General features: G+C 37.6%; 1 protein-coding gene across 6 annotated transcripts in view; it reads left to right on the forward strand.

Annotated features, from left to right (window-relative positions):
• nrxn2a (neurexin 2a) overlaps positions 1 to 22,613 on the forward strand; it is a 564,692-nt gene extending 542,079 nt beyond the window's left edge. For all 6 annotated transcript variants that reach the window (XM_056446759.1, XM_056446762.1, XM_056446760.1 and 3 more), the window contains 2 exons: positions 15,232 to 15,310; positions 20,996 to 22,613. In XM_056446759.1, coding sequence (XP_056302734.1) covers positions 15,232 to 15,310; positions 20,996 to 21,783 — 867 coding nt within the window. In that variant the 3' untranslated portion in view covers positions 21,784 to 22,613. The remainder of the gene's footprint in view (positions 1 to 15,231; positions 15,311 to 20,995) is intronic.
• Positions 22,614 to 27,943: the final 5,330 nt, after the last annotated feature.

Raw genomic sequence — 27,943 nt, forward strand, 5'->3', positions numbered from 1 at the left:
GTTATATTGTCAGTTTTTACTGAACCGTGTTGCTTATTTTATATATTTAGAGTTCATTATTAGTATATATTATGCATCCCTCTTTTCAGTATGTATTGGTGAACCCATCTTAATTTAACATAAATATTACATGTCGAAACTAAGAATCGAGAAAGAATTGAGAAACTGAGTACTGAGAGGTTTTTTTTTTTGATTTTCATTTCAATTATGCTATTTATCCTAATATACATAACATTATTTATTATATTTTCATCTTATTACTTGGGATACTCCGATCGATCGGCTGGAGATCAGTATTGTCTGATAATCACATTTAATGACTCGATCGATACTCGCCAATCTGACCGATGATATGAACCGATCACAAGTGATTGTTTATTAGTTAACAAACAGAGGAAGATGCACATGGCACTTGGGTTATACAGATAGCAGCACTACAACATGTGAAAAGGTATAATGTGTGGGGGCTTAAGCGATCGCTGTGTACGCGCCTCAGCAGCTAAAATATATACAGATGTGGAGTGATCTCTGTTTATACAGTTTATTGGCACGACTCATGCGAGTGATGGTCTCTTTGTTGCAACATTGCATATTCAGTGTTTTGAGCTGCTATGACATGAGCAGAGCAATCAGCCCCATCTTGTGTCCAGCCATATGACTCTGCAAGTCTCCAGCATACTATCTATTATTTTCTGTAAAGCTGATTCTGTCCATATTAAATGGCTATAAGAGACATGTTGAAGATTATATGCAGTGATAATACTGTATAGGATTATATGCAGCATCTTTAGTTTATTATCTTAGGTAAAGAGAGATCTCCAGTATCATACTTAGAGGGAAAATGTGCTTTATGCAATGGCAAAGTTACATAAAGCTTGAAGCATCAGAATCTGTGCTTGGTATCAGCCAATCACCATGACAAGAAATCTGTACTTGGTATCTTCTGCAAAAATCCTGATCGGAGCATCCCTACTTATTACTTGAAATATTAAACATGCGTGTATTCAAATGAAGAGTTGCAATGCAAAAGCGTTTAAAAGACCATGAAGCCCCACTCTTTCAGTTCAAGTCTACCTCAATTTTTTTTGTAAAATGTGCTCCGAGATGGGCGTGGAGAGCTGTGAGCAGAGGGAGGAGTGGGCGTGGCCAGCAGAGCAGGGGAAATAAGAGGGGAGCGAACAACTGTTGTCAGTTCGCTCACAAAATAAGACCCAAATCGTGAGGAGATGCATGATTTTATAGTTTACAAAGTTATAAACAGCAAAGAAATAAACAGTAAGTAATTTTATGTCCTGCTACATTTGTTATTTGTAATTTCATATACACATAACCACAATTTGTTATATCATTATAAAGATAGTCGTGTTTATATAAACACTGTAAATGAGGAGGACTTCTCTCCTCCTCAATCCCAGAGTCTAAATGCAGACACAGTGGCTAGTGACTCGGTCTCTTGCCATGTCTATTCCAACCATTAACTCTGCCGGTAATCTGGAGGATTTTAAATATAGGCGAACACAGTAACCTGGATGTAGGCGATGTGTCTGAACGGTAATGAACTCAACTGATAAAAGACAAAGTCTGCCATTCTCCAATTCTTGTACAGCTCTCCCGACAAAAATACTTGCTGCATACAAACAGCTTTGCTGTATTGGCCTTGACAGCATTGCAGGGATAACTACAGAAAAACATGCAATAAACCCTATAGATCATGGAAACAAACACATATGACCCGTGCAGTTGGTGAATGCATGAGCGGTGGGTCTCACAGCTTGGCAGGTCTGCCTTACCTTCGGAAAGTATGTGCAGTCATGAACAATTAATTAGCAGGCTCTTCTCATAGGATAAGAAAACTCTGCTATGAATAATAATGAGAAACCAACACGTCATCACTCCACTAGCAGATTGGCGCTACGTCACCGATTTCGATCTCGCCCCAAAAATCATTTTAAACCCGGAAGATTTTTCACTTTTCACTTTTCCCCAAAATTAAAGCTGACAGGGGCTAACGTTGTCTTAACTGATGCTCAACACATAAATCTGTTTCAAAAAAAGTTCTCCAGGGTGTCTTAAACCTTTAAATGCCGTTTCAAGAGTTCCCACTTAGATATGCTTGGCGTATAAAGCTGGTTTGGCATGCTGTCCCGGGAGAGAACCCTGAGCTCGGAGATCTTTGAGCCCAGGGCTCCCGCCCGGGTCGATAAGCATATCAGGGGATCCGAGATCAGGTAGGTCTCGAGAGTTCCCCCTTTTGAAAAGGGAGGAAAGGAGGAGAGAAGGGGTGGAAGGGGGGATTCTTCCAAATGAAGATAAAACATTAGGGAGAAAATGATCCATTTATAGTAAACTAGGATCGCTCTGATTGGATTATTACTGATTACAGATGAGTGGCCAGACGTGCTCAATCATATCACGTGCTCCTCTCGAAATTTGGTTTATGAAACTTCACTTCAAGAGTTCCCACTTAGATATGCTTGGCGTATAAAGCTGGTTTGGCATGCTGTCCCGGGAGAGAACCCTGAGCTCGGAGATCTTTGAGCCCAGGGCTCCCGCCCGGTCGATAAGCATATCAGGGGATCCGAGATCAGGTAGGTCTCGAGAGTTCCCCAAAAATGCTATCAACTCGGGACAGCAGCCGTGTATTTCGAAGAATTTCCCCCAAAAAGCTAGAAAGTTTTTGCTATATCCGGCTGCTGGATATAGAGGATATGGAAAGGAAAAAAGATTAGGGAGCTCTAGTTGGAGCAAAGGGTGAAACAGAAAGGGGTGGCCAGGGTTGACTCATTAAGAATCAAAACAAAATATGCTCGAGGAACACTCCTGACAGAGATAGAGCTGGGAAGTGGCAGCGCTATATATAAATATATATGTATATATGAGAGTATATAAATATATATATATAATGGGGTAATCTAAGGCCTGGAGGGGGCACTCAGAAGACTTCTGCGAGTCGAAATAGGCGCTGCGGGAGTTGGGGGCAGCAATTCTTATTATTTGCCGTCTCCGGCAGAAATCGTGAATTGGGATTTGGGTGGTGGAGATTTCTGCTAGAGGGTGAGTGGCAAGTTTGGCGAGACTCCTGAGGGAGTCGATGCTCGAGGAACACTCCTACTTGGAGATAGAGCAGGGAGTGACAGCGCTCTATATAAATATATAACCATGGACGAGAATCCATAGATATATATAAATAATGAGTTTCAGTGGCCTTGGGGGGGGGGCAGTGACATGACCCCTGCGGGGGTCGGCGCCCGGGGAACAGGGCAAGCTGGCCAACTCTGACAGGAGACTGGGGAAAAGGGGATTTGGACGGTGAAGACTCCTGTTAGAGGGTGACGGGATGGGTTAGGTGCTCGAGGAACACTCCGTGAGGAGATGGAGCGGGGAGTGACAGCGCTATAAGTAAAATATATATATGTCTATGTACTTGCGCACATAGATACATATATATACACACACAAATCCATACATACACGCACGCATACGTATATACATATAAACCCACATACACGCGTATACTTCTATACGTGTGTACATACATACATGCATATACCACGTCTACACCCGCACAAATACATACATACGTACGCAAACGCATACACCCATATATATATGCAAACATATAAGAGAAATTTGCTAAGGCCTGGGGGGGACAGTGAGATGACTCCTACGGGAGTCGAAGCTCGGGGTAACACTCCTGCAGGAGTCAGAGCCTTAGGGGGGGGCAGGGTCTGGCAGGAGTCGGGAAATGGGAGGGGGCTGTGAAGACTCCTGCAGAAACGGCCGGGGGTGGCGGGGTGACGAGGGGACTTGTATGCACCTTCGATTTACAATGTGACTGGGGGAGAAGGTTGAGTGTTACTCAGTTTAAAAGTAAGGGAAAGGAGGAGGGAAGGTGGCTGGGTCATGCCCTCGCCCTTGAGTAGCTGTGGGTTGATGGCTGGCGAGAGTCATCTGGGCTTCTTTGAGGTGCCTTTGGCGAAGACGTATGCATGTCTTTAAGGCATTGGATGACCACCTTCCCAGGGTCTGGATCTGTTGTTGTTAAGCCCTTTGGGCTTCTGTGGTGGCTGCTCATATTCTGAAACAGAGTATATACAGGAATCAGAAGTGTAATTCAACACCTTTAAATACCTTTAAGACTCTTTCAATACGTTTAAAGACCTATAACCACTGTTATCAACATATGAGTATGTTGTGGACTAATGTTTTTGGAAAAGATTGCTTGATCAGTTGCAATCGAATTACTTCTGCAGTCAGAAAGTTATGGATCTGTGGACAGGCGGGAGGTTGAGAGGTGAGTTCTTTATTGAAATCATTTGATTCACGCTGGTCTCATCTTTCAAAACTTTTATAAAATGTTTAGTCTTTGTTAGAGTGTAGTTATGTAGTGAAGCTTCCGCTTAAAGCATGTACGTTACCGAAAGTGGACCTCTAGGATATCAGTGAGAGTCAGGCTTCATAGAAATGGCTTGGATCGCTGGCGTCTTGAGTTTAATGGAAGGTGTGGCTTGCGTTGAGTGGGGCAGTAGGAGTAGAAGTTGGAAGAGCTGGTGGGCCGGCGTCTTGCTATAATTCAGGCTTGATAGTTGGCGAAGCAGCGGCTGAAGTTTTGGGGAGAGCGGGGTTCTGGCTGGAGTTGTTGTTGCTGTTTGTTTGTTCTTCCACGTTGAAAGATTTAAACAATGCTGAAGCCTAGGTTAAATGCTGGAGCGTTTGTAGCGGGAAGCATTCTTCCAAATGAAGATAAAACATTAGGGAGAAAATGATCCATTTATAGTAAACTAGGATCGCTCTGATTGGATTATTACTGATTACAGATGAGTGGCCAGACGTGCTCAATCATATCACGTGCTCCTCTCGAAATTTGGTTTATGAAACTTCACTTAAAATGTGTTTCTAGAATGAGCATTTTTTTCCTACAGAACAGTTCCGATTTTCATTTCAGATTTCACTCAGAGGCGTTTGCATCTGAACTCTTCATATAGTTTCTACTTTGACACTTTTCCGCAAGATATGTTCATTTTTATTTCTTCAAAAACTAGTTTCTTTCTGTCATTCAAGCATAGACTGACCATTGTTGCCTCTGGCCTATAGCAATTCTTCCTATCTGTTGACAGCCTGAAAAAAAAAAAACAAATTAACCTCAAGCCGCATCTGTAAACGGCTGGAGCACTAGATTATTAATATGGAGGATATTGAGTGTCATATCTGACATGTGTGTTGTCTCCGGCGTCCATTCATCACATATTGGTTGCGAATTAGCAGAGCTCGCCTCTCCCACTGTCAGCCTTTATTCATGGGCTGTTCAAGTCCATTGATCAGCAGATGCACCATGATAAGAATAAAGGGCAAGCTCAATAACAATCACTGTCAATCATAGAGAAACTGCCACGATCCATAGCGACTATAGCGGCACGCATTAGCGCGATCGAGGACAAGCACAGATTCTTTCACATGTGCGCTATGAATCACCCTAATCCGTGCTGTCCTGGGTGTAAATAGTCATACAAAGCAATAGCAGGGAAATGGGGATATGAGTGAGACAGCTTAGTGTAGAGGAAGTCCCAGTGCAGCAGTCCTCTCCTCTTCTCCCTAAGATGAGCAAGACATTTTTATGGAAAATAACCAGACACTGTCTAGACTACAGATTCATTACTTTATGAACTATATTAACATTCACTGTGTAGAACCAACATTAAAGAGAGCATTTCAGTGGAGCTTAAATTGATTTTGCCCAGTATTTTTGTGATCTGTGTATTTTTATTGCTTATTAGACCAACATCAGTTACGACTCAATCCCATACAGAGTAAAAAAAGGGTTGGCTGGTTTTAGCTGATCTCCAATCTGGCTATTACAGGTTTTAATGTGTTTTTGACCACTTATTTTGAAGCGAAATAAATTGGTCAGGCTTGTCTTAGCCTGTACTCAGCTGGGAAGACTAGCTTGACCAATTTAGCCAGGCTCGAAGAGCAGCTTAAACCAGCCAGATCAGACAAACAAGCTTTATGTTTAGCAGGATTTAATCATTAGCAAAGTAACATGCTAATATCGCTAATATCAAGTTAACCCTGTGCAGAAAGTTTCATTATTAGTTAAGCAACATGCTAATATTGCACAATGAATCAAGTCTGTCAGTCCCACACAAAGGGCCCTATCATACACCCGGCACAATAAGGCACAAGACATGTTTGCCAAGACGTGTTGCTTTTTTCAGACCAACGCAACCTTAATTTTCCCGTTTTCCACCACGTTGTTTAAATAGCAAATCCATATGTGCCACTTTTTTGAACTCATGGGTGTTTCAGTCTAGAATAGAGGTGTGTTAAGGCACATTGCTATTTTGAGGAATAGACTGTGCAATAGACCAGCTGAATGCAGGTCTAAAGTGCAACGCAGAGCGCGTTAGTTGTGTGCCTCGCTTACACATTGCTTAAAACACGCAGGATGTACAGCAATACACAAATATCTTTACATAAGAAAAAGAATAAATGGATTAAAATATTACAAAATTATTATTTTCTACATAAATATAAAAACCACTGCATTCATGCCCTCTTTATCTTGAGGGGCTTTTTTTTAGTTTATTCACGACAATTTGTTTTTGTATAATGTTATTATTAGTAGTAGTAGTAGTAGTAGTAGTATATGCATACTTGTATTTGTTTTATTAAAAACAAGCTAAGATTTGTCCACCTGTCAGCTTTTGGACCATATGGGGCATAGCATGTGTATTTGGATATAACTCAGTTTTTTGCCCACACTTCGTTATTATTGTTCATTTATTAATTTGCTGGAAATTAAAACTGAATTTAGAAACAGTTTTAAAACAAATCTTTGCACTTAACGAACAAAATTATTAAGTATATAATTATGTAGGCAAATGTCTGTGCGTACAACATGTTTCCTTATCCACGAAAGAAAGTGAAAGTGAAAGTAAAGGCCGATTAGAGGAGGCTCATTCTTTATCCTCTCTTTGCAGATGGTCTGTTTAACTGTTTTCTCACTAGTGAAGCATTCAGTTTTTCCACTTACAAAGTCTGCAAAATGTGCCATGGCACGACGCAACTGACTCTTAAAGGGAATGAGAGATGAGACTCTGATTGGTTTATTCTCAAAATACACCCACAACTCATTAAGAGAATAAGCTCAACCCTGTTAGACCATGCCTCGCAGTGCAGAGCAAATTTTGTCCATCCTTAAAGTAGCAAAAGTGGAGTCAATTGTGTGCAGAATGTTTTCTTTTCAGTTTAGCAATAAGACAATGTAACTGAAATTGGTTGGGAATCAATTCTGGCAAATTATTTGCTTGTTAGCTTAGCAACATGTTAAAGTTGTATTAAAATCAGTTTTGATATCCTTGCCAGTGATTTTGTAACTAATCGCAACCAACCTCAGATGTAGTTACCCAGGTAGCAAAGAATTCTGGCCCAGATTTGTCATAAAGCTGGCACAGCAGGCATTCGTCCAGGATTGGCATACAACATGTCGGCTAAACATGGCTCAAGTTTGGCAGAAGTTGCATCGTCTTTAAGGCGGAACATAAAACTTGGGACAGATATCAAATTTAAGATTTGGCCCAGATAGGCCACATACATTTGACCTAGTTTGACCCACTTTTAAAATACATTTAAATTATTTTTGAGCAAAGAAATAATGTTACCAATCGGGTCGCTTTAAGAAAAAGTGTGGCCATAAAGCAAAATGCTTCATGGTTTTATCAAATTAATTGCAGTCGTGACACACTAACATATCTGGCCCAGTTCTGGCCCAGTTTTGGCTTATTAAATTGGCTGAGACTTGGTTCAATCATGTGCCGTAATTCACTGTGGCATGTGGGCCAAGCAAAAGCTGATTGTGTGGGCCAGATCTGGGGCAGAGAAATTTTGCTATGTGGGTATTATTCGCTGACCTACATGCTAATGTTAAAATTGAAATGAAAGGAAAGCTATTCAGCAGAATATTTTATCATTAGTTTAGCAACATGCTAATATTGAGTTGATGATAGAAGAGTGTTTTTCTTTGTTTAGTAAAATCCTAGTTATAGTACTAAAATCAACTGAATTGATGCTAAATAATTTTTTTATATTAGTTAAAATAATATTATTGTTTATAATAATAGTTAGCTAAAACTATCATAATTATAATAGCTAATATTAGTTTAGCAGCATGTTAGTTTTACTCTTTTTAAATCAGCTTCATGTCAGTTGCATGTAGAGTGTTTATCTTAGCGACATGCTAATGTAACACTATTGCAACTAATTGTGAGTCAGTTGCTGACATGAGAGTTTCAGTTTTAGCTACTCGCTAATGTTTTATTTTGAGCCGGTTGGATTGCTATTTGTGTGGCATGCAGATTTTCTGCTTTAATAGAGCGTTCAGAATCAGTCACTTATGAGGTTGCATGACCTTTATGATTCTCTCTCCCCTTCCCTCAGTCTGAATCAGGCCTTGAATGTGCTGGAAAAACATCTGAATATTTGAAGGGCGAATCTACTCAGCGTGCGTCTCAAACTCAAATCGAGTGTTCTGAAAATCAGTCAAAGCTGCAGGGTCAGACATATGTTATTATTTCAGCCTCATTTTGAGCGCCTTGTGCTGTTTTCTATCAAAGCGTCCATACCTCCAGCAGGACAAATCTTTTGTTCTAAGATTGCTTTTCCAAGACCTCAAATTGGACCACAAATTTGCGCTGCGTTTGAAGTGAACCGCCACGTAAATCAAGGCTCACGTCAGCGCATTGGAAATTGTGCCGTCGTGAATAGTGTCTGTTCAGTAAGCCCTTGATCACGCTGACACAACACCATGCCTCTATGCAAGGATTAGGACCTTTAAAGTGCCCTCGATTTTCTTTTCGCCATGTCAAAAAATTAGTCATGGCGTATTTGTCAGAAATGTATGCACATATCGAAACAACCTGCAATTCCAGTGCTCTTAATAAACTCGTCTTACCGAACACATAAGCATTGTGCAGAAGTGCAGATAAGAAGCGCGCTAATTATCCTTTATTAAATGCAGTCAGGCAAAACTAATGCTGCAATGCGTCTTTTAATTAGCAGTTCGGAATGTCAGAGTCTTTAGTATTTGTAAATCAGACTCAAAAACCTAGCAAATTTGTCATAGCTTTTCTTTGTCCCAGAAAAGGCTTTGATCGTTCAAAGCCAGGCTTTTTTGTTTAAAATATCCCTGATGGGGCTTCCTGTACATTTAATGTCTGTCACCGTTTTTTCTTTCCAACAGAACTCAGCAACAGCAGTGTTTGATGGATGTCGATGACACTAAATGTTTTTGTATATTTGCTGTAAATGAAGCGTGCTAACATTGCTTATTTGACGGAACGTCTTTGAAACAGCATGTTTTCTCAATAGCTCACCTTCAAAAGTAATTTAACTTTGGCCGGTTGAGGATTCAAAATGTTTGTAGCTGACGGTGGTGAATAATCAAAAAGCAAGAAAAACACTAGATATGTGGATTAGATCAATGCAGGAATTTTTTAGACCAGCAGATTAAAGGGATAGTTCACACAAACAAAAGCTTTGCTGTTAATTTTATTTATCCTGAACATGTACAGTTAAAGTCAGAATTATTAGCCCCCCTGTTTTTTTCCCCCCAATTTCTGTTTAATGGACAGATTTTTTTCATCACATTTCTAAACATAATAGTTTTAATCATTTTCACTAAATACCAAATTGTCCATTTTTAACAAGATTTGGGAACCATTCTTCTTATTTTTGCAGATAGACTAAACCGATAGTTTTACAAGACTATTGTATGTTAATTTATTTATCTTATTTCATTATTTATTCTATAATTATCTTATAATTGTTTTTTTAATGTCTCTCTTGGTTTCATTGTCCATGTACACCTTGTTTCAATTCAAAATTTTTGTCCCAGCCAGATCCATATAAAATTGTAAATGTTATTCATGTATGCCTTGTATTTTATTTTTTATGAACCTTCCACAAATATTTTGATCAATGTTAAATGGGTGGGGTGGGTGGTAGGTGGTAGTAAGTTAAATTCACTGTAAGTACTCCAATAGAATTTTGATATATGATATATCTCCTTGTAAGGATTTAGGCAGTACTGTATGTAATGTATGAAGGTTTTTCAATGAAAAAGAAAATAAAGAGTTAAAAAATTAATAACTCATTTATAATAACTAATTTATTTTATCTTTAGCATGATGACAATAAACAATATTTGACTAGATATTTTTCAAGACACTTCTATACAGCTTAAAGTGACATTTAAAGGCGTAACTAGGTTAATTAGGTTAGCTAGGCAGGTTGGGGTTATAAGGAAAGTTATTGTATAACGATGGTTTGTTCTGTAGACCATCGAAAAAATATATAGCTTAAAGGGGCTAATAATTTTGACCTTAAAATGGATTTTAAAATATTTAAAACTGTTTTTATTCTAGCCGAAATAAAGCAAATAAGTCAAATTTTTCCAGAAAAAAAAAAAATATTATCAGACATACTGTGAAAATTTCTTTGCTCTGTTAAACATCATTTAGGAAATATTTTAAAAAGAAAAAAAATTCAAAGGAGGGTTAATAATTCTGACCTCAACTGTATATTTGTTTTATTAAAAACAAGTTTAGATTTGTCCTCCTGTTGGGTTTTGGAGTATGCGTATGCATCACCATATGTGGTTTAAGAATTGGACGTGTGTTTGGATATAACTCACTTTTTTGATCACACTTCGTTATTATTGTTCATTTATTCATTAGCTAGAAATTAAAACTGAATTTAGAAATAGTTTTGAAACAAATCTTTGCACATAACAAATTAAATTAAATATGTAGGCTACTGCATGTCTTCAGTGTAGTGCGTGCAGCAACATTTCCTTACGAGTAAAGTCAAGAGTTAAAGTAAAGAGAAAGTAAAGAGGCCGAATGGAGAAGGCTCATTCTTTATCCTTGTGCTGCTGATGGTGTGCTGTTTTCTTGCTAGTTCAGTTTTTCCACTTACAAAGTCTGCCTTGTTAATAGCAAATGCACCATGGCACAACACAACTGGCTCTTAAGGGAAATGGGAGATGAGACTCTGGTTGGTTTAATGCACGTTATGCTCAAAACACACACATAACTCATTAAGAGAATAAGCACAACCCTGTAAGACCATGCCAGTGGCGCAAACCGCATTTTTCCATCCTTAAAATAGCAAAAGTGAATTCGAACATGCCCTTAATGCTTTTGTGCCATGCGCTTTAGACTTTGCGCTTAGATCGTTAAAATACAGCCCCTAAAGTCCACATGAAATCAAAATTCACAACCATTTTGCTCGCACAAATTGTTATTCTTAATGTAAAGAATTAATTCATGCAAATTAATCCACTGAAACAAAAAAAAATTGTTTTATTGAATCAAAATCTGACTGCTTGCTTCCACTTTCAAATGGAGGTCCTTAATGACTGCCTTAACGAATGAATCAGTGAATCCAGAGAAAACATTCATTCAAAATGTATTCATTCAGAAAGAAAACACCACATTGTTGCTTTGAGACTTGCAAACATTCTGCTCTGACTTTGTTTGGAGCTATATTTACATTTACATTTCGTCATTTAGCAGACTTACAAATGAGGACAAGGAAGCAATTTACACAACTATAAGAGCAGCAGTGGATAAGTGCTATAGACAAGTTTCAGGTGTGTAAAGTCTAAGAAGCAAAGCATTAGTAAAGTTTTTTTTTGTTTGTTTTTTGTTTTTTGGGAGAGAGTACAGTTAGTGGTATAGCCAGAGAGGCAGTTGCAGATTAGGAAGGAAAGCGGAGATTAAATAGTTGAGTTTTTAGTCGTTTCTTGAAGACAGCAAGTGACTCTGCCGTTCTGATGCAGTTAGGGAGTTCAAATTGGGCAGATTGAATGCAAGAGTATATTTGTCAGTAAATCCGAGCAAAATGAGAAAGGATTGTTTCAAAAACATAGCTTATACTATCTTGTTTGTCAAACTTCATAAATATCAATTTATTTGTGATCACAGAAGAATTCATTAATTGACTTCACAGTTAGAGCTAAAAACATTATCTTAGATGGCCTGAAGGTGAGTAAATTGCAGATGATTTTCATTTTTGGGTGAATTATCCCTTTAAGACTGTCTGCAGGCAAATCTAATTATCATATAGACATCAATCATGGTCAAAATAACCAGTATTTAAATGTATATGTGGTGCGCATTTGCATATATTAAGCTAGAATCCATTACAAAGTAAAAAATGTCTGCTGCATCATGAAGTCCACAGACATGAGCTTATTGCATTAACTCTCATGATGCTTGCTATGAATGTTTTCATTTGTAAAGTATTCCCTAGCCGTGTGTATTGTTTTGTTGGTATTAAAACAGAGCGCATGAATGCAAATACCGGTGTCAGCATCAATAAATACCTCCATATACCAGCGCTCACAGTCGATGCTTCCTAGCCCCGCAAACAGATAAATATGCTCATGCGAAATTGTTCTGACCTCTCGATGGGAAAGGACAAACTGAAGCGTCCAAATCAGTCATGGCCCAGATCCAATTACATGTTTTATGAATGCGAGGTATGAGTGGGGAATGTTAATTCAAACTCAGGTCAAACCAAGGGGCAGCAAAGCCATTTTTGGTTTAACATCATTGCATGTTAAGAGCTGAACAAATGCCTGAGCAAACCAGTGGCTGTTTCTTCAAAGCTGTGGGCTTCTTGTGGGCTGAAATGAAAGAATTCTGAGAAGTGTCTTTTCATAAAAGTGTTTTAAAATGTCATCTTGTCCACCGTGGATGTGGTGAAAATGACATTTGAAACATTTCTGAGATCAAATGATTTTTTTAGGCTTGCTAAGGCTCTTCTCTTAGCTAACATTTAAGTGTATCAAATATGCACAATAAATATATAATTATTTTACATAAAAAGACTGGAAATGACTTTTTAAAAAGCATTTAAATCATGTTTAATTCACAGATACAGAAAGCAAGTACAGGTGAATGAAGAATACAACTTCATTCACTCGAGTTTGGCTTGCTGAGGCTAGTTTCATATTTCAGGATGATATTTTCTTTATGTTCTTCACTGCCTGTTTAATCCCTGAAAAATATAAACTACTGTATTTGGGGAAAACTGGTTGCTTCAAATTATAAACACAATAAATGTTTTCACATATTTTATGGTAAGCAAGTATGTAATTACAATAATAATAATAATAATAATAATAATAATAATAATAATAATAATGATGCCTCACAGCAAGAAGGTCGCTGGTTCGAGCCTTGGCTGGGTCAGTTTTACATTTCTGTGTGGAGGTTGCATGTTCTCCCTGCATTCGTGTGGGTTTCCTCCGGGTGCACCGGTTTCCCCCACAGTCCAAAGACATGCTGTATAGGTGAATTGGGAAGGCTAAATTGTCCGTAGTGTATGAGTGTGAGTGAGTGTGTATGGATGTTGCCTAGAGATGGGTTGCGGCTTAAAGGGCATCCGCTGCGTAAAACATGCTGGATAAGTTGGTGGTTCATTCCGCTGTGGTGACCCCGGATTAATAAAGAGACTAAGCCGAAAAGAAAATGAATGAATGAATAATATTAATAATAATAACAACAGTAAAATGTATTTTCTGTTATTTTTAAGAGGCAAAATGAACTGTTAGGCCTTCAAGCTTTATGTTCTTGTCATTTTAAGTTTCCTACTGTAATTTTGCATATTATGTTCTTTATATAATTTTTTTTAAATATTATATATTTTTAATATGTTTTTTTTTTATTTGCTAGAAATGGCGTGCAATAAAATATGTAGACATTTAATGAAATAATGAAACTATTTAGGTGTAAAACGGATTGTTATCGTGGAATTTTATAGGCGATGCGGTGGCGCAGTAGGTAGTGCTGTCGCCTGACAGCAAGAAGGTCGCTGGTTCGAGCCTTGGCTGGGTCAGTTGGCGTTTCTGTGTGGAGTTTGAATGTTCTCCCCGTGTTCGCGTGGGTTTCCTCTGGGTGCTCCGGTTTCCCCCACAGTCCAAAGACATGCGCTATAGGTGAATTTGGTAGGCTAAATTGTCCGTAGTGTATGAGTGTGAATGAGTGTGTATGGATGTTTCCCAAGGAAGGGTTGCAGCTGGAAGGGCATCCGCTGCGTAAAAATAAGTGCTGGATGAGTTGGTGGTTCATTCCGCTGTGGCGACCCTGGATTAATAAAGGGACTAATCCGAAAAGAAAATGAATGAATGAATGAATGTAATTTTATAATTTCTATAAATCACACGATCAACCCTGAAATAAAACAATAATACAAAGTTTTTGATAAGTTTCAGCATGAACAAAGCAGAAACATCTGTTAGCTTATTTATATATATAAATTCTTGGGACAAAAAAAAGCACAGGCTTAAAAGGAAACCGGCCAGATAAGATAACCAGCACAACTTCAGATTTCAGGTTTCAAGGTTGCAGAAAACTGAGATTAAAGTGATAGATCACCCAAAATTTTTAATTCTCACCCTCCAGTTGTTCCAAACTTGTTTGAGTTTTTAGTATTTTTAGTGGCTTCAAACATTCTTTAAAATATCATCTTTTCTGTCCAACAGAACAGATTTAAAAGCACTAGAGCATGAGGAAATGGTGATTGTGAATAACGAATGGAACTTTTCCTTTAATTGGAATCTGCCTGTTAAGGGTGTAAAACCCTTAATATTTAGAGACTATTTTTGTTATGCTTGTTGAAAATCTCTTCACATTCTGAGACCAATCATTCAATTAAGTAGCTCAAATGTATTTATATGTATTATCCCAGCAGGCACAGGACGTCAACATGATGTCAGATTGATGTTGTACCCCAAAGTCAAGGGACGTTGCGTTTTGGGTGGAAATGAAAATCGAGTTGACGTCAGAACCCATTATTGTTATTTGGGTTATATGGGTTTGTTATTACAAAATATGTAATAACACAGAAAGTATTACATTATTTCTGCTTTTACAAACATGATTCAGACAGAAAATGGCTAGCAAACATTAACAACCTACCTTCTTTTTAATAAAGTATGGTATTGTAATTACTAACTTGTACTATAAAGTTTTCTCTCTGGTGAATGTTACGTGTTGTATTGTAATGATGTTGTTTAGTGTGCATTAATGTGTTCAGGAGGCATGCTTTGGATGCCGATTTGCTGAAAGGATGTATGCTTTCCAGGCTAACAGACTGACACTAGTAATTTCCAATATCTCCTACTATAAAGTATGAAGTCTGTGTTGTGTGTTTTTTCTACTGCAGAACTCAGATGACCTGCTGGTGGCCTCAGCCGAGTGTCCCAGTGATGACGAGGATCTGGAGGAGTGTGAGCCGGGCACTGGTGAGAATACACACACACACACAAACACATACACATAGCTGTCAGCCTCTCGCTGCGCACACACAGCACTTAAGATCTCTGTCTTGTTAGAAAACTGGGTTTTTAATGACTTGTTGACATTTTCTGATTCTGGATGTAGTGCAGTTTTGTTGGTACTAATATTGGCACCCTTGGTAAAAATGAGCAGCGAAGGCTGTGAAGAAAATATCTTTGATGTTTAACCATCTGATCTTTGGCTCAAAATGTTAACAAAAAGCAAAGCTCTCTCATTGAGAACTATGAATTAATATGAGCTAAATATTTTTGAAGTATTTTCCAACTGGGTGACCAGTCCAGGAACATACATTGCTGTCCTCTTGTTTCACAAGAAACACAAAGGTCAAGCTGATTTTTGGCCAAAAAAAAGCTATTGAGCTTTACAAAATGGGAAATGGCTTTAAGAAAAGCAAGGTTAAACAATAAAGACATTTTGTTCACAGCATACTTTGCTCATTTTTATCAATGGTGTAAATATCAGTGTCTACTTTTTAATTCTAAAAAGAGCTTACATTTAAAATGTTCTGTTTTTATTGTTTTTAAAGACATGTTGAGGTTGTTTTGCATTTTCAGGGATAAAATTAAATGAATGCATTTTTTTTTACAAATATCCAGCAAATAACATTATGTTTGATGTAAAATATACATTGCAGTGACCATATCAGTTACCGAAATTTTACCAGAATTCCTGCTAGCACTGTATAAAATCTTAACCAGGGGCCGGGGCCAACTTGAGGTCCTCAACAAACTCAAGAGATTAATAAAATGAATGATTGTTATTTATATAAATTAATATAGACAATATTAAAATAGGTCAGTTGGCATTTCTGTGTGGCGCATGTTCTCTGTATTAATGAATATTACAATAATTAAATATGTATCTAAATGAAAATGCTGAATACACATAAGATTTAAACCAAAATGTATTTCATATATAATCATAATAAATTAAATAATAGAAAATCCAATACCTTTTTTTCCCTTATTTTTTAAATCTATTTATTACATAATACTATTACATTTATTAATATAACTTCAATTTTACTTTATTGATGTAAATATATATATATATATATATATATATATATATATATATATATATATATATATATATATATATATATGTACGATTACAATTTCTTATATCAAGTTCAAGGTCAAAGTCAACTGTATAGCACCTATAAACAACATGAATGTTGACTTCACAAAGTTTAGAAACAAGGCAACGATAATAAACAATTAAGTGAGACCGGACAAAATATGCTACAAAAAAAATAAATAAATAAATTCAAAAATTGTATAGTTAAATAAGTTAAAATAATATTTAACATAATAAAATGTGGTGGCAGCGCAGTGGCGCTGTAGGTAGTGCTGTCGTCTCACAGCAAGAAGGTCACTGGTTCGAGCCTCGGCTGGGTCAGTTGGCATTTCTGTGTGGAGTTTGCATGTTCTCCCTACATTCGCATGGAATTTCCCCACAGTCCAAAGACATGCGGTACAGGTAAATTAGGTAAGCTAAATTGTTCATAGTGTATGAGTGTGAATGAGTGTGTATTGATGTTTCCCAGACATGGGTTGCAGCTGGAAGGACATCCGCTGTGTAAAACATGTGCTGGATAAGTTAGCGGTTCATTCCGCTGTGGCGACCCCAGATTGATAAAAGGACTAAGCCGAAAAGAAAATGAATGAATGAATGAATGAATAATATAATGTGAGCTAAATCAAAAATAGTAAAATATAGTAAAAATGTATAATCATACATACCTGTAATGCCATACGCAATAAAAAAAATGAATACATAAAAATAATATAAATGTTGTAACAATAGCATTTTATTGGTAAATATTAATAAATACAATGATAAAAATATGCTAACAACAAAAACATTTCAGTAACATTTTTTAATCTTAATGTTAAATCCAAAACTTGTAGTATCTGTTAACATTAGCTACTGCACTGTGAGCTGAGATGGATATTTTTATTACTTTATTTTATAACAAAAAAAGCATAATTGCTAGTAAATGACATTATTACTTCATACTGCATAATGCGTTAAGTAATGTGAACAACCGAGCCCTTTTTATTAAGTGCTGCCAAATATTTTATTATTCAATCAGCAACATTTAATCAGAAACTCTGAAACATGTTATTCAACTGTGTATAGCAAAAGGATTAAAACAAGCTACTTTGTCACAGTTAGAACAGAACATACTTTTTTTGAGCCTTTGAATCAAAAAGGTTGAAAACCACTGCTGCTCAGTGAATAAAGGGAAAAACTTTTAGGTCTTAACAAGTCATTCATGAACTCAATAATAATGAGCTAATCTAACAGAAAGGTTTTATGTTGTTTGATCTTTTGTTCCCATCTGGGCTATTCATAACGCCAAGTGGTCATTCCACTCCATCACTTGGTTTTCTGCTATGAGCTTTCATAAATCAGCTGTAAAATAGGTGTGACGTCAAACTGTGTGGCCTAGAACATGAAATTATTACCCTGTGCTCAGCTATTGCTCTTGTGATTGTGCATTATGTTGCAGTCATTCAGTGTTGTTGAGTGGTTCAGTTCTTTCTGATGGCCCATCTGGAAAATCAGCTGTTGCCATTTGACATTTGTTCAAGCCTTTGGTTCCATTTCAGATTATTTTAGTTGCACAAAGTGTGAAATTAAACAATTGAACCCAGACATTTACTAATTGGTATAACAGCCCTATTTGTTTGGCTCTGTCTCAAATTCTAGTCAGCTGCCTAGCTAGCTTATTTCGCAGTCGTTTATGCATTATTAAAACAGCAATATTTAATTGCACCCATAATTTAGGGGTAAAATGAATTTAAAATGAAAGTTTTGTTGTTGTTTTTTATCAGTACTGCTAATGTTGTAGTTTTACATTAACATTCGGAGGTTTGGGGCCAGTAAGATTTGTTATGTTTCTGAGACTTATAATTTTAAATGTGTTTTCTGTTTTATAATGAAACTCTAATTTGTTTATGTGATGCCGAAGCTGAATTTTGAACAGTATTACTCTAGTCTTCAGTGTACCATTATCCTTCAGAAAGCAGTCTAATATGATGATTTGTTGCTTAAGAAACAGTTGTGATGTTACCATTTTTTAGAATCCTTGATTTAATTCAAAATTCTTTGATCATAAGTTTAATAAGTTCATAAGAATAACATTTATTTAAAATAGTTTTTGTGTAACATTACACATTTTACTGTCACTTTTAATCTATTTACACAGCAAGCATTTTAGTGTTTAAGTAATCTAAACATAGACAGATTGGCTAAAACAAGGTTAAATTTGAGGTGTCAGTGAAAATCTAAAAGAGGTCTAAGAATTGCCCAAAAATAGACTAGACATCAAATAGACATGAGTAAATAGCGTGATGTCTGTCTGATCTAGATGTTTATTCGAGTTTTCACTGACAGCTCAAATTTAGCCTTGTTTAGACGTCTATTAGATGTAAATTAAACATAAAATTGTTTCCGAAAACCATCGTTAACCAACTAAGGTCACAAGTTGCGTTGTTACAAACATCGTTTGTTGATTTGGTGTTTCCCAAATCCATCGTTCCAACGAACATTTGCAAACTGCGTCGCAAACTCGTACGCTTGCAACTACACCTCTAGAGCTGTAGTTAGAAGCATAGTTAATGGTTGTGTTCTATTCCCAGATATCCCTCCTATATGCCCTATTCATTTAGATTGTTCTACAGTTCAGATTTAGCGATCTTCATGTCGACAATTGCGTTCACTTCACATGCACTTTGAAAACATTTATGCCATGTTGAACACAGCCATGGCTCATGACGAAAGCTATAGGTGACCAAATGTTTAAAAGTGGAATTTACGTTGCATCTCCAAAGCTTGTGAAAACAAAAATATATAGCATACGTCAATGCTTTTAATTTTTAGTAGGTTATTTATTAAGAAATGTGTCTGTACTGTAGACCTACATGACATGGGCCTTTTGGTTAGAACATTTCTGCATTTCTACATTCTTTGAATGTTTCAAATTGTAAATAAACAATATCCTTTTGATAATAATAATAATAATAATAATAATAATAATAATAATAAATTAATGATAATAATAATAGTAATAATAAATTAATGATAATAATAATAATTATTACTATTATTAATAGGATTTTTTTTTCTTTTCTTAATTCATTGCTTACTGTAAATTACAACCATTAGCCTAACGATTTATATGATTTATATATGAGATTAAAATACGTATTACTAAGTGGTTTTGTGTTTTAGAATAGAATATGGAATATTCTTAATAATTTTTGTAAAGCAAGCATAGGCCCTATATGTGCCATTTACATATATTTCAATTAATGTGGAAAACGAGTGAATGTTATTTTTTAAACTTTAAAACGTTATTTTTTTTAAACACGTGTGCATTTAAAACTATATAATTTGCACACAAAAACATTATAGGGTTTTTCTCTAAAGAAGTTGTTACTCCACCCAGTTTAGAGTGTCATTATGGACATTTTGCGATATAACTAACGTGGCTCAAACGATGGATCTGCGACAAAGCACACACGGTTTTAGCAAACACTCCTCGCTACATCGTTTTTTTTCCAAAATAATGCATCGTACTATGATATTTCAGCCATGAGTTATGTCGTTGTTTTGGAAACGCACTCCAGATCAAGAAGGCTAAAAAGACATCTAAACCAAGGAAAAACAGGGCATGATGTTGTGAGATGCAACCATAAACATTTCATAATTGCAATATTAGCCATGCATTACAGTTGTGCATGTAACAACAGAATTCTTGGCAGTCTTTGGACTGCTTTGCATCATAAATGCATCAAACAAGCTTTTTTGCTTTGAACCGTTAGGGAAAGTATTTAAAAGTGACAGTAAATGCCAAGGACTAAATGGATTGTTTTCTATTTTTTGATACATACGAACCAAACGAACTAAAAGAATCTAACTGAAAGTGTGAATGCACCCTAAAATGTAGGCTACCTGTGCTTTATACTCAACATAGCCTAACCTCATGCCAATGTAAGTTGAGTCACCATCTTTGTGGCTTTTTATGAAATTTCTGCCTTTAAGGAACGTCTCAAATCAGTCAAAACAACTTACAAGCTTCCATTTTGTTTGTAATGACATTTACTGTGATTATCGGCAGCAGGGCAGAACTCGGCTAACTAGGTTTTGAGACACAGCATTTAACTCAGTTATCACAGAATGCACATATGCACAGGATTGTATTTGTAAAAGTCAGCTGAAAGACTAGAGCACAGATGAGTGTGTCAGAGGAGAAAAAGTTGTGTTTTTAAAGGGACCATCTTACACACCTTTGTTTTTGTAATTTGCTTTTTTTCCATGCAAAAATCATGCGGCCTATTTGTTGATGTAAGTGACCCAAACTCCATGGTTTGCTATCTTGTTTAACCAAAGAAGAGCCAAGAGCTATTCAAGAGTTGGTTCTGTTTTAGATGTTATTGTAGTCTTCTAGACATGCCATAGGTTTAGAAACTGTTTTATAATAAATGCTATTGTGTTGTAGAATAAATTGAACAGAACAGTAGTTGAAATAGTGTGTGTATGTATTTGTGTACTTGTAGAACTTCTCAAGCCTTCGCTAATTCTTCTTCCTCTCGTCCCTTTCTCCTCTCTCCTCCCAGGAGGTGAACTTGTGTTGCCCATAATAACAGTGGACACCCAAGACCCCATTTCCATGGCCACCCGTTACCCCGCAATCCCCGCCCCTCCCACCTCCCTGACCCCACTCCAGACCACCAAAGAGTCCCTCATTCTTTCCGACCCCCGTCCGCCATGCCCTCCAGACCAGGAGGACTGCGGTGACCCCATGGAGGTGTCGGCCTTCGGCTCCGGAGAAATGACGGAGTCCGATGACGAGGACTTTAACAGAAACTCCCCCATGGTCACAGACAGGACGGTCCTGCCACCGCCCCCTGCTGTTGGCAAAAGTGGCCACGGTGACCACCGTCCCCCAGTCCCTGCCCCGACCACCCATCCCAACCAGCTCCACATCCCAGCGGGCAAAATGAACACCCGCGACCAGGTGCTTCTGCCACCCGTCCCGTCCTCGCGCCACACTCCAGGTCTAACCTACCCACCTGATTTCCCCCATGTGCCCACAGCTCACCCTACCGACCTGATGGAGAAGGGCCGTCCAGGTGCCGTGGAGGTGATTCGAGAGTCCAGCAGCACCACAGGCATGGTGGTTGGCATCGTGGCGGCTGCCGCCCTCTGCATCCTCATCCTCCTCTACGCCATGTATAAATACCGCAACCGAGATGAAGGCTCTTATCAGGTGGACCAAAGCCGCAACTCTGGTTCTGAAAGCAACGGTGCCGTAGTGAAGGAGAAAACGCCGAGTACGACTGCCGCCGTGGCTAAAACCACCACCAAGGGCAAGAAGAACAAAGACAAGGAGTATTACGTCTGAGAGAGACTGAGGAGAAGGTACTGATGAGGATTTGACCTCCTCGAAACATTTAAGCCACACGATCTTCTGTTTACTTCTCCAAACGTTTTTTCTGCCACCGAAAGACACGGACGGATAGACTTGACGGATAGATCCTCCTTTCGTTGCTGTCTTGCGAAGCCATCGTTGTATGTAATTTTATCTCTTATCATGTCTAAAGAAAATCTTCCATTACATTCCAGGTGATGTAATGCCCTCTTTACGATTAAAGATTTATGTTTCGCGCGGTCCACAGGAGAGAAACGAAACACCATGGACAGAGAGAGAGAAAACCAGCCAAACATGAGCTTTTAGTACTATTCAGTTAATATTATGTTTATAGAGCTATGAAATTGAGATCTCGTAGCAGACATTCGCTGGCCCTCCTTGTAATAATTCATGAACAACAGAAGCTATTGTGTTCGTTATTTGCACAAGACAAGCAGATGCTCCCATCAGTTCTTGTGGAGATGTTAAATCTGACACCTTTTTTTGGAGGGAGAGAAAAAAATACAGTGAGAAAGGCAGAGGATAAAATCGCATCTTCTGTTTTGTTCGGTGATAGAGCCGAAATAACTGAGTTCATTTCCACTCGGGTATTTCTTTTGTCAGGTGTAGAAAGTAGGATTTATCTGTCCCTGTCATGAAAACACATGAATCTAATTCTTTCTTTGTTGTGTTTCTGCCATGGTTTCATAAACACTTTAGAATCGCAGATCAGACACCGAAGCGTGCTTTGACATCCACACCTCCACCAGTATTCAGAAGGTTGTTAGAACTTTAAAAAGACATATCTCTCTCTTTCTCTCTCTCTCTCTCTCTCTCTTCATGGTGCCGAAACATTGTGATCTGTTAGGCTACTAATTGTGTTCCATGCATGATGTATTCACATTCAGCTTTTCATGAGAGGTTTTTGATATGAAATACATAAAGTTGATAACTTTCACCTCACCCGGAAGGATTCATAGCACCATGGACAAGCACGACGCAGACCTCAGAAAGCGGGACTGTCCTGAACTGAGCATCAGCTTGGACAAAAGATGTTGTATCTATGTAAATACAGGACATTGCTGAAGACTCGTCAGGAGACAGGTTTGTGTGTATCGTGCAGACGGTACGTATGTGCGCGTGCGATTGTGCGTGTGTGTGTGAGTGTTTGTCCTCGTTTGTCCTCCGGCATGAGAAAGATATAAGCAAGACTACAAGAACTCTTTCTCTTGCCTCCTATATTCTCTATGGTGTGAAACTACAGCCCAATACCCATCCAAATGAGACTGCAGACAGTGAAACAAACAGGATAAGGAGAACGGAGGCGAAATCATATTTTGAGAACTGTGTGGCGTCTCTTTTAGGCGGACAAAAAAGGAACTCGTTCTCATCAGGATGCCAACTCACCACCTCCCAAACCTTAAAGGAAAGCGTATGAGAGCAAACTGACAAGACTTTAATGGATAAAGCAGCACAAACCTTGTGTCCGGACTTTTGTATCAAAGGACACCTCCTGGAAAGGAGGAAAAAAGGAAGAAAAAAAATCAACAACACAGTATACTGTCTAGATATTTCTCACATTTGAAAATATGGTTTTCCTGAATTGACATTCCTTGTTATTACAAAAAAAGATTTTGTTTAGTCTTTTCTCTTCAATTGAAAAAAAAATGTTATTCACTACAGATATATTGCTTCAGTTCCACGAAGTGATTTTCAAAGGTGAAATTCTGGGGGTGGGAGGGGGGGTGTTTTGGGATTTTATCGAATTTGGTATTTAAAAAAAGAATGAAGCGTAACACCTAGCCATACCTCCATTTTATATTTGGGTTCTTTTGTTATATCATTGACAGGGCTTTTTTTCGTTTGTGTTTTTGTTTCGTTTGTTCTTTTAAAATATAATTGTCATTTACCTATGCTGGTCAAAGTATATTCCCGTTCTTAATGTAATTGTAAAGTGTTACTGTGAGATGAAATCTAAATATGTGTACATTGACAGAGGGAAAAATACACTTGGTTCTATACTTCGTATTGATTTGGTCAGTGTGGTCTGTTTTATTCATGAACGTTAATACATTGAAATCTAAAAGAGATTCACGCGAGGTTTAATGTCTTTATCTATTACAATAAGGAATGTTCAGATCAAGTTCTCCAATCTGATACAAGTCATCTGCTTGTGGTGAATCAAGTCAAAATATTTTCAACCCAGTGATTGAAGATTGCGATAGCTCTAATTAAATTGCTCAACATTAGCATCAAATACCTACATTGTATATATATTGGTAAAAACTTCATTTATTTATTGGTTTATTTTTATTTTTGAGAGATATGAAATCTCTTTGTTCAAAATTTGATGGAATTTGAATTGTGGCAATGCCAGTAGAACAAAAAACACTACAGTAAAAAAGACTATTTTACAAAGGACATAAAGGTCTTAATTAGAGAAGAGCAATTTTAGAATAATCAAGAAAGATGGCCTTTGGTTTAAATGACTTCAACATATCTGTGGCCACTAGTCATCACTAGTTTCTCACAGACATCACTAGTCTCTAACAGTTATCGCTAATCTCTAACAGTCATCACTAGTTTCTCACAGTCATCACTGGTCTCTAACAGAGAACACTAGCATCTAATAGCCATCCCTAGTCTCTGACAGTCATCACTAGGCCCTCAAACAACATCAGTCTCTAACAGTCACCACTAGTCTCTAACAGAGATCGCTAGTTTCTAACAATCATCACTAGCATCCAATAGTCATCACTAGTCTCTCACAGTCATCACTAGTCTCTAATAGAGATCACTGTTCTCTCACAGACATCACTAGTCTCTAACAATCATCACTAGTCTCTAATAGAGATCACTAATCTCTCAGTCATAGTCTCTAACAGTCATCACTAGCCTGTAACAGAGATCACTAGCATCTAATAGTCATCACTAGTCTCTAACAGTCATCACTAGTTTCTAAGTCATCACTAGCCTCTAATAGTCATCACTCTCACAGTCATCACTAATCTCTTTTAGACATCACTAGCATTTAACAGTCATCACTAGTCTCTAACAAAGATCATTAGCATCTAACAGTCATCACTAGTCTCTAACAGAGATCATATGCATCTAATAGTCATCACTAGTTTCTAACAGAGATTGCTAGCATCTAACAGTCATCACTAGTCTCTAACAGAGATCACTAGCATCTAACAGTCATCACTAGTCTCTAACAGTCATCACTAGTTTCTAACAGAGATCACTAGCATCTAATAGTCATCACTAGTCTCTCACGGTTATCACTAGTCTCTAACAGAGATCACTAGCATCTAATAGTCATCACTAGTCTCTCACGGTTATCACTAGTCTCTAACAGAGATCACTAGCATCTAACAGTCATCACTAGTCTCTAACAGTCATCACTAGTTTCTAACAGAGATCACTAGCATCTAATAGTCATCACTAGTCTCTCACGGTTATCACTAGTCTCTAACAGAGATCACTAGCATCTAACAGTCATCACTAGTCTCTAACAGAGATTACTAGCATCTAATAGTCATCACTAGTCTCTCATGGTTATCACTAGTCTCTAACAGAGATCACTAGCATCTAACAGTCATCACTAGTCTCTCACGGTCATCACTAGTTTCTAACAGAGATTACTAGCATCTAATAGTCATCACTAGTCTCTCACGGTTATCACTAGTCTCTAACAGAGATCACTAGCATCTAACAGTCATCACTAGTCTCTCACAGTCATCACTAGTTTCTAACAGAGATCACTAGCATCTAATAGTCATCACTAGTCTCTCACGGTTATCACTAGTCTCTAACAGAGATCACTAGCATCTAATAGTCATCACTAGTCTCTCACGGTTATCACTAGTCTCTAACAGAGATCACTAGCATCTAACAGTCATCACTAGTCTCTCATGGTTATCACTAGTCTCTAACAGAGATCACTAGCATCTAACAGTCATCACTAGTCTCTCACGGTCATCACTAGTTTCTAACAGAGATTACTAGCATCTAACAGTCATCACTAGTCTCTCACGGTTATCACTAGTCTCTAACAGAGATCACTAGCATTTAACAGTCATCACTAGTCTCTCACGGTCATCACTAGTTTCTAACAGAGATTACTAGCATCTAACAGTCATCACTAGTCTCTCATGGTTATCACTAGTCTCTAACAGAGATCACTAGCATCTAACAGTCATCACTAGTCTCTCACGGTCATCACTAGTTTCTAACAGAGATCACTAGCATCTAATAGTCATCACTAGTCTCTCACGGTCATCACTAGTTTCTAACAGAGATCACTAGCATCTAATAGTCATGACTAGTCTCTCACGGTCATCACTAGTCTCTAACAGAGATCACTAGCATCTAATAGTCATCAATAGTCTCTTACGGTCATCACTGGTCTCTAACAGAGATCACTAGCATTTAATAGTCACCACAAGTCTCTTAACAGTCATCACTAGTCTATCACAGATATCACTAGTCTCTATTTTCAATTATAATAGTTATTCAAAATATGACTGTAGTGTATTTTCAATCCATTAATTGCAGCTTAGTGAGCATTTTCTTCCACAAATCTTACTAAACTCAAGTTGTTGAATGGTACAGAATACAGAATAATCAGTTAGCATTTTTGTTCTAAACAGTGTGGCTTGCTTTCTTTTGTGTAAAGCAAAAAGAACTAAATATTTTATTTTTATGTTGCAAAAAAAATCCTCATCTAGGATTGAACTGACTGAAATGGTGAGTAAATGATGACAGAATCTCTACAGATGTTCTATTTATTGCTGTCTAATGCTTTTTGAATATAAAAGATGTCGTTTTTGACTAACAGCATTAGTAGAACTATTATTTCCCAGTGTCTTGCCATTTTTCCAGCCTGAAAAATCAAGGATTATCCGTAGTAAGAACTCTGCTGCTGTGAAGTCGAGCCCCTTGTCTTACACGGCAATTTCATCATCTGCTCTTATATATTGATGGCTTCCTACCCTAGAAGACTCCACACACTGCTAATACAAAGACATCTTTAGATTCCCCTGCTGTCATGCAGGTAGACAGGCATCTAAATAAGCCTCTTCCTCTACAGTCTTGTAGGATCTGAAAGCAAAACGGCCCCCACATTCGCTTTCTACACTGTTTCCTCAGGTACGCTTGTTCCTAACTCTACACACTGCAGTACATATGGAGCTACTCATAGGCTTGAGCTAAAAGTGTGTTTATGGAGAGCAGTTTCCTGGAATAAGAGGCCAGCTGAATTTGGAAAACATTCAGTCTGATAAGGCTATATGTGGAACAAGCGTTTTGAAGCCAATGTAATGCTGATTGCTTTCAAATGATGAAAGCCGGCCATGACACACTTTGTTTTCATCATCGTTTTCAGGGTCGATTATAAATCTGTGGAGTAAATTGTATTTAGTCAATGTTTACAGAATATACTCAAGTGTAGCATTTTGATAAATTAAAGATTTTTTAGAATAAAAGCAGTTATGATTTGGTTTTACTATTAGGGTCTATTATTAGCCCCCTTAAGAAATTATTTGTCTTCTTCATTTCCTAATTTCATGAGAGGGGTCTGGATGCAGACCTGGTGCAGTGCAATCTGAGCTGCATCCAATGCTTTTTAATGCGCTCACCGAACTCCACCCCTAACCCTATCCCTCACAGTGATGTCACTAGCTCCATTGAGTGCATTGTGTCTGACATTGCATCACTGAGATATGCAATCTCAGCTTGAATCATCAAGACTGCATCCAGATACTATTGAATTTCCTAAATAACCAAACTTACCTACCTGATTGAACTAATTAAGCCTTTAAAATGCAGTTTTTATGCTGTATACTAGTATCTCGCAAAATAACTAGTAAAATATCTTGTACTGTCTTCTCCAACGTCTCTATTATTCCCAAACCCATGTCCACCCCCAATCTCTCCCCCTAATCCAACCTACTGTTGTCATCTTAGCAAAGACGAAAAAAGTGAATTATTAGAAATTTGTTAAAATCACTATGTTAAAATTTGTTGAAACAGGTTGGTGCCAAAGCCTTAATTGCTCCGACATATAGCATCCTGGTGCTCACGGCAACTCAAGTTTAAATCTCGGCTTGAGGTCCTTTGCCGATCTCTCCCCTCAAGGGAGTAGAATTAGTAC

Source organism: Danio aesculapii, chromosome 21 (genome assembly GCF_903798145.1).
Source record: "Danio aesculapii chromosome 21, fDanAes4.1, whole genome shotgun sequence".
NCBI lineage: Eukaryota > Metazoa > Chordata > Actinopteri > Cypriniformes > Danionidae > Danio > Danio aesculapii.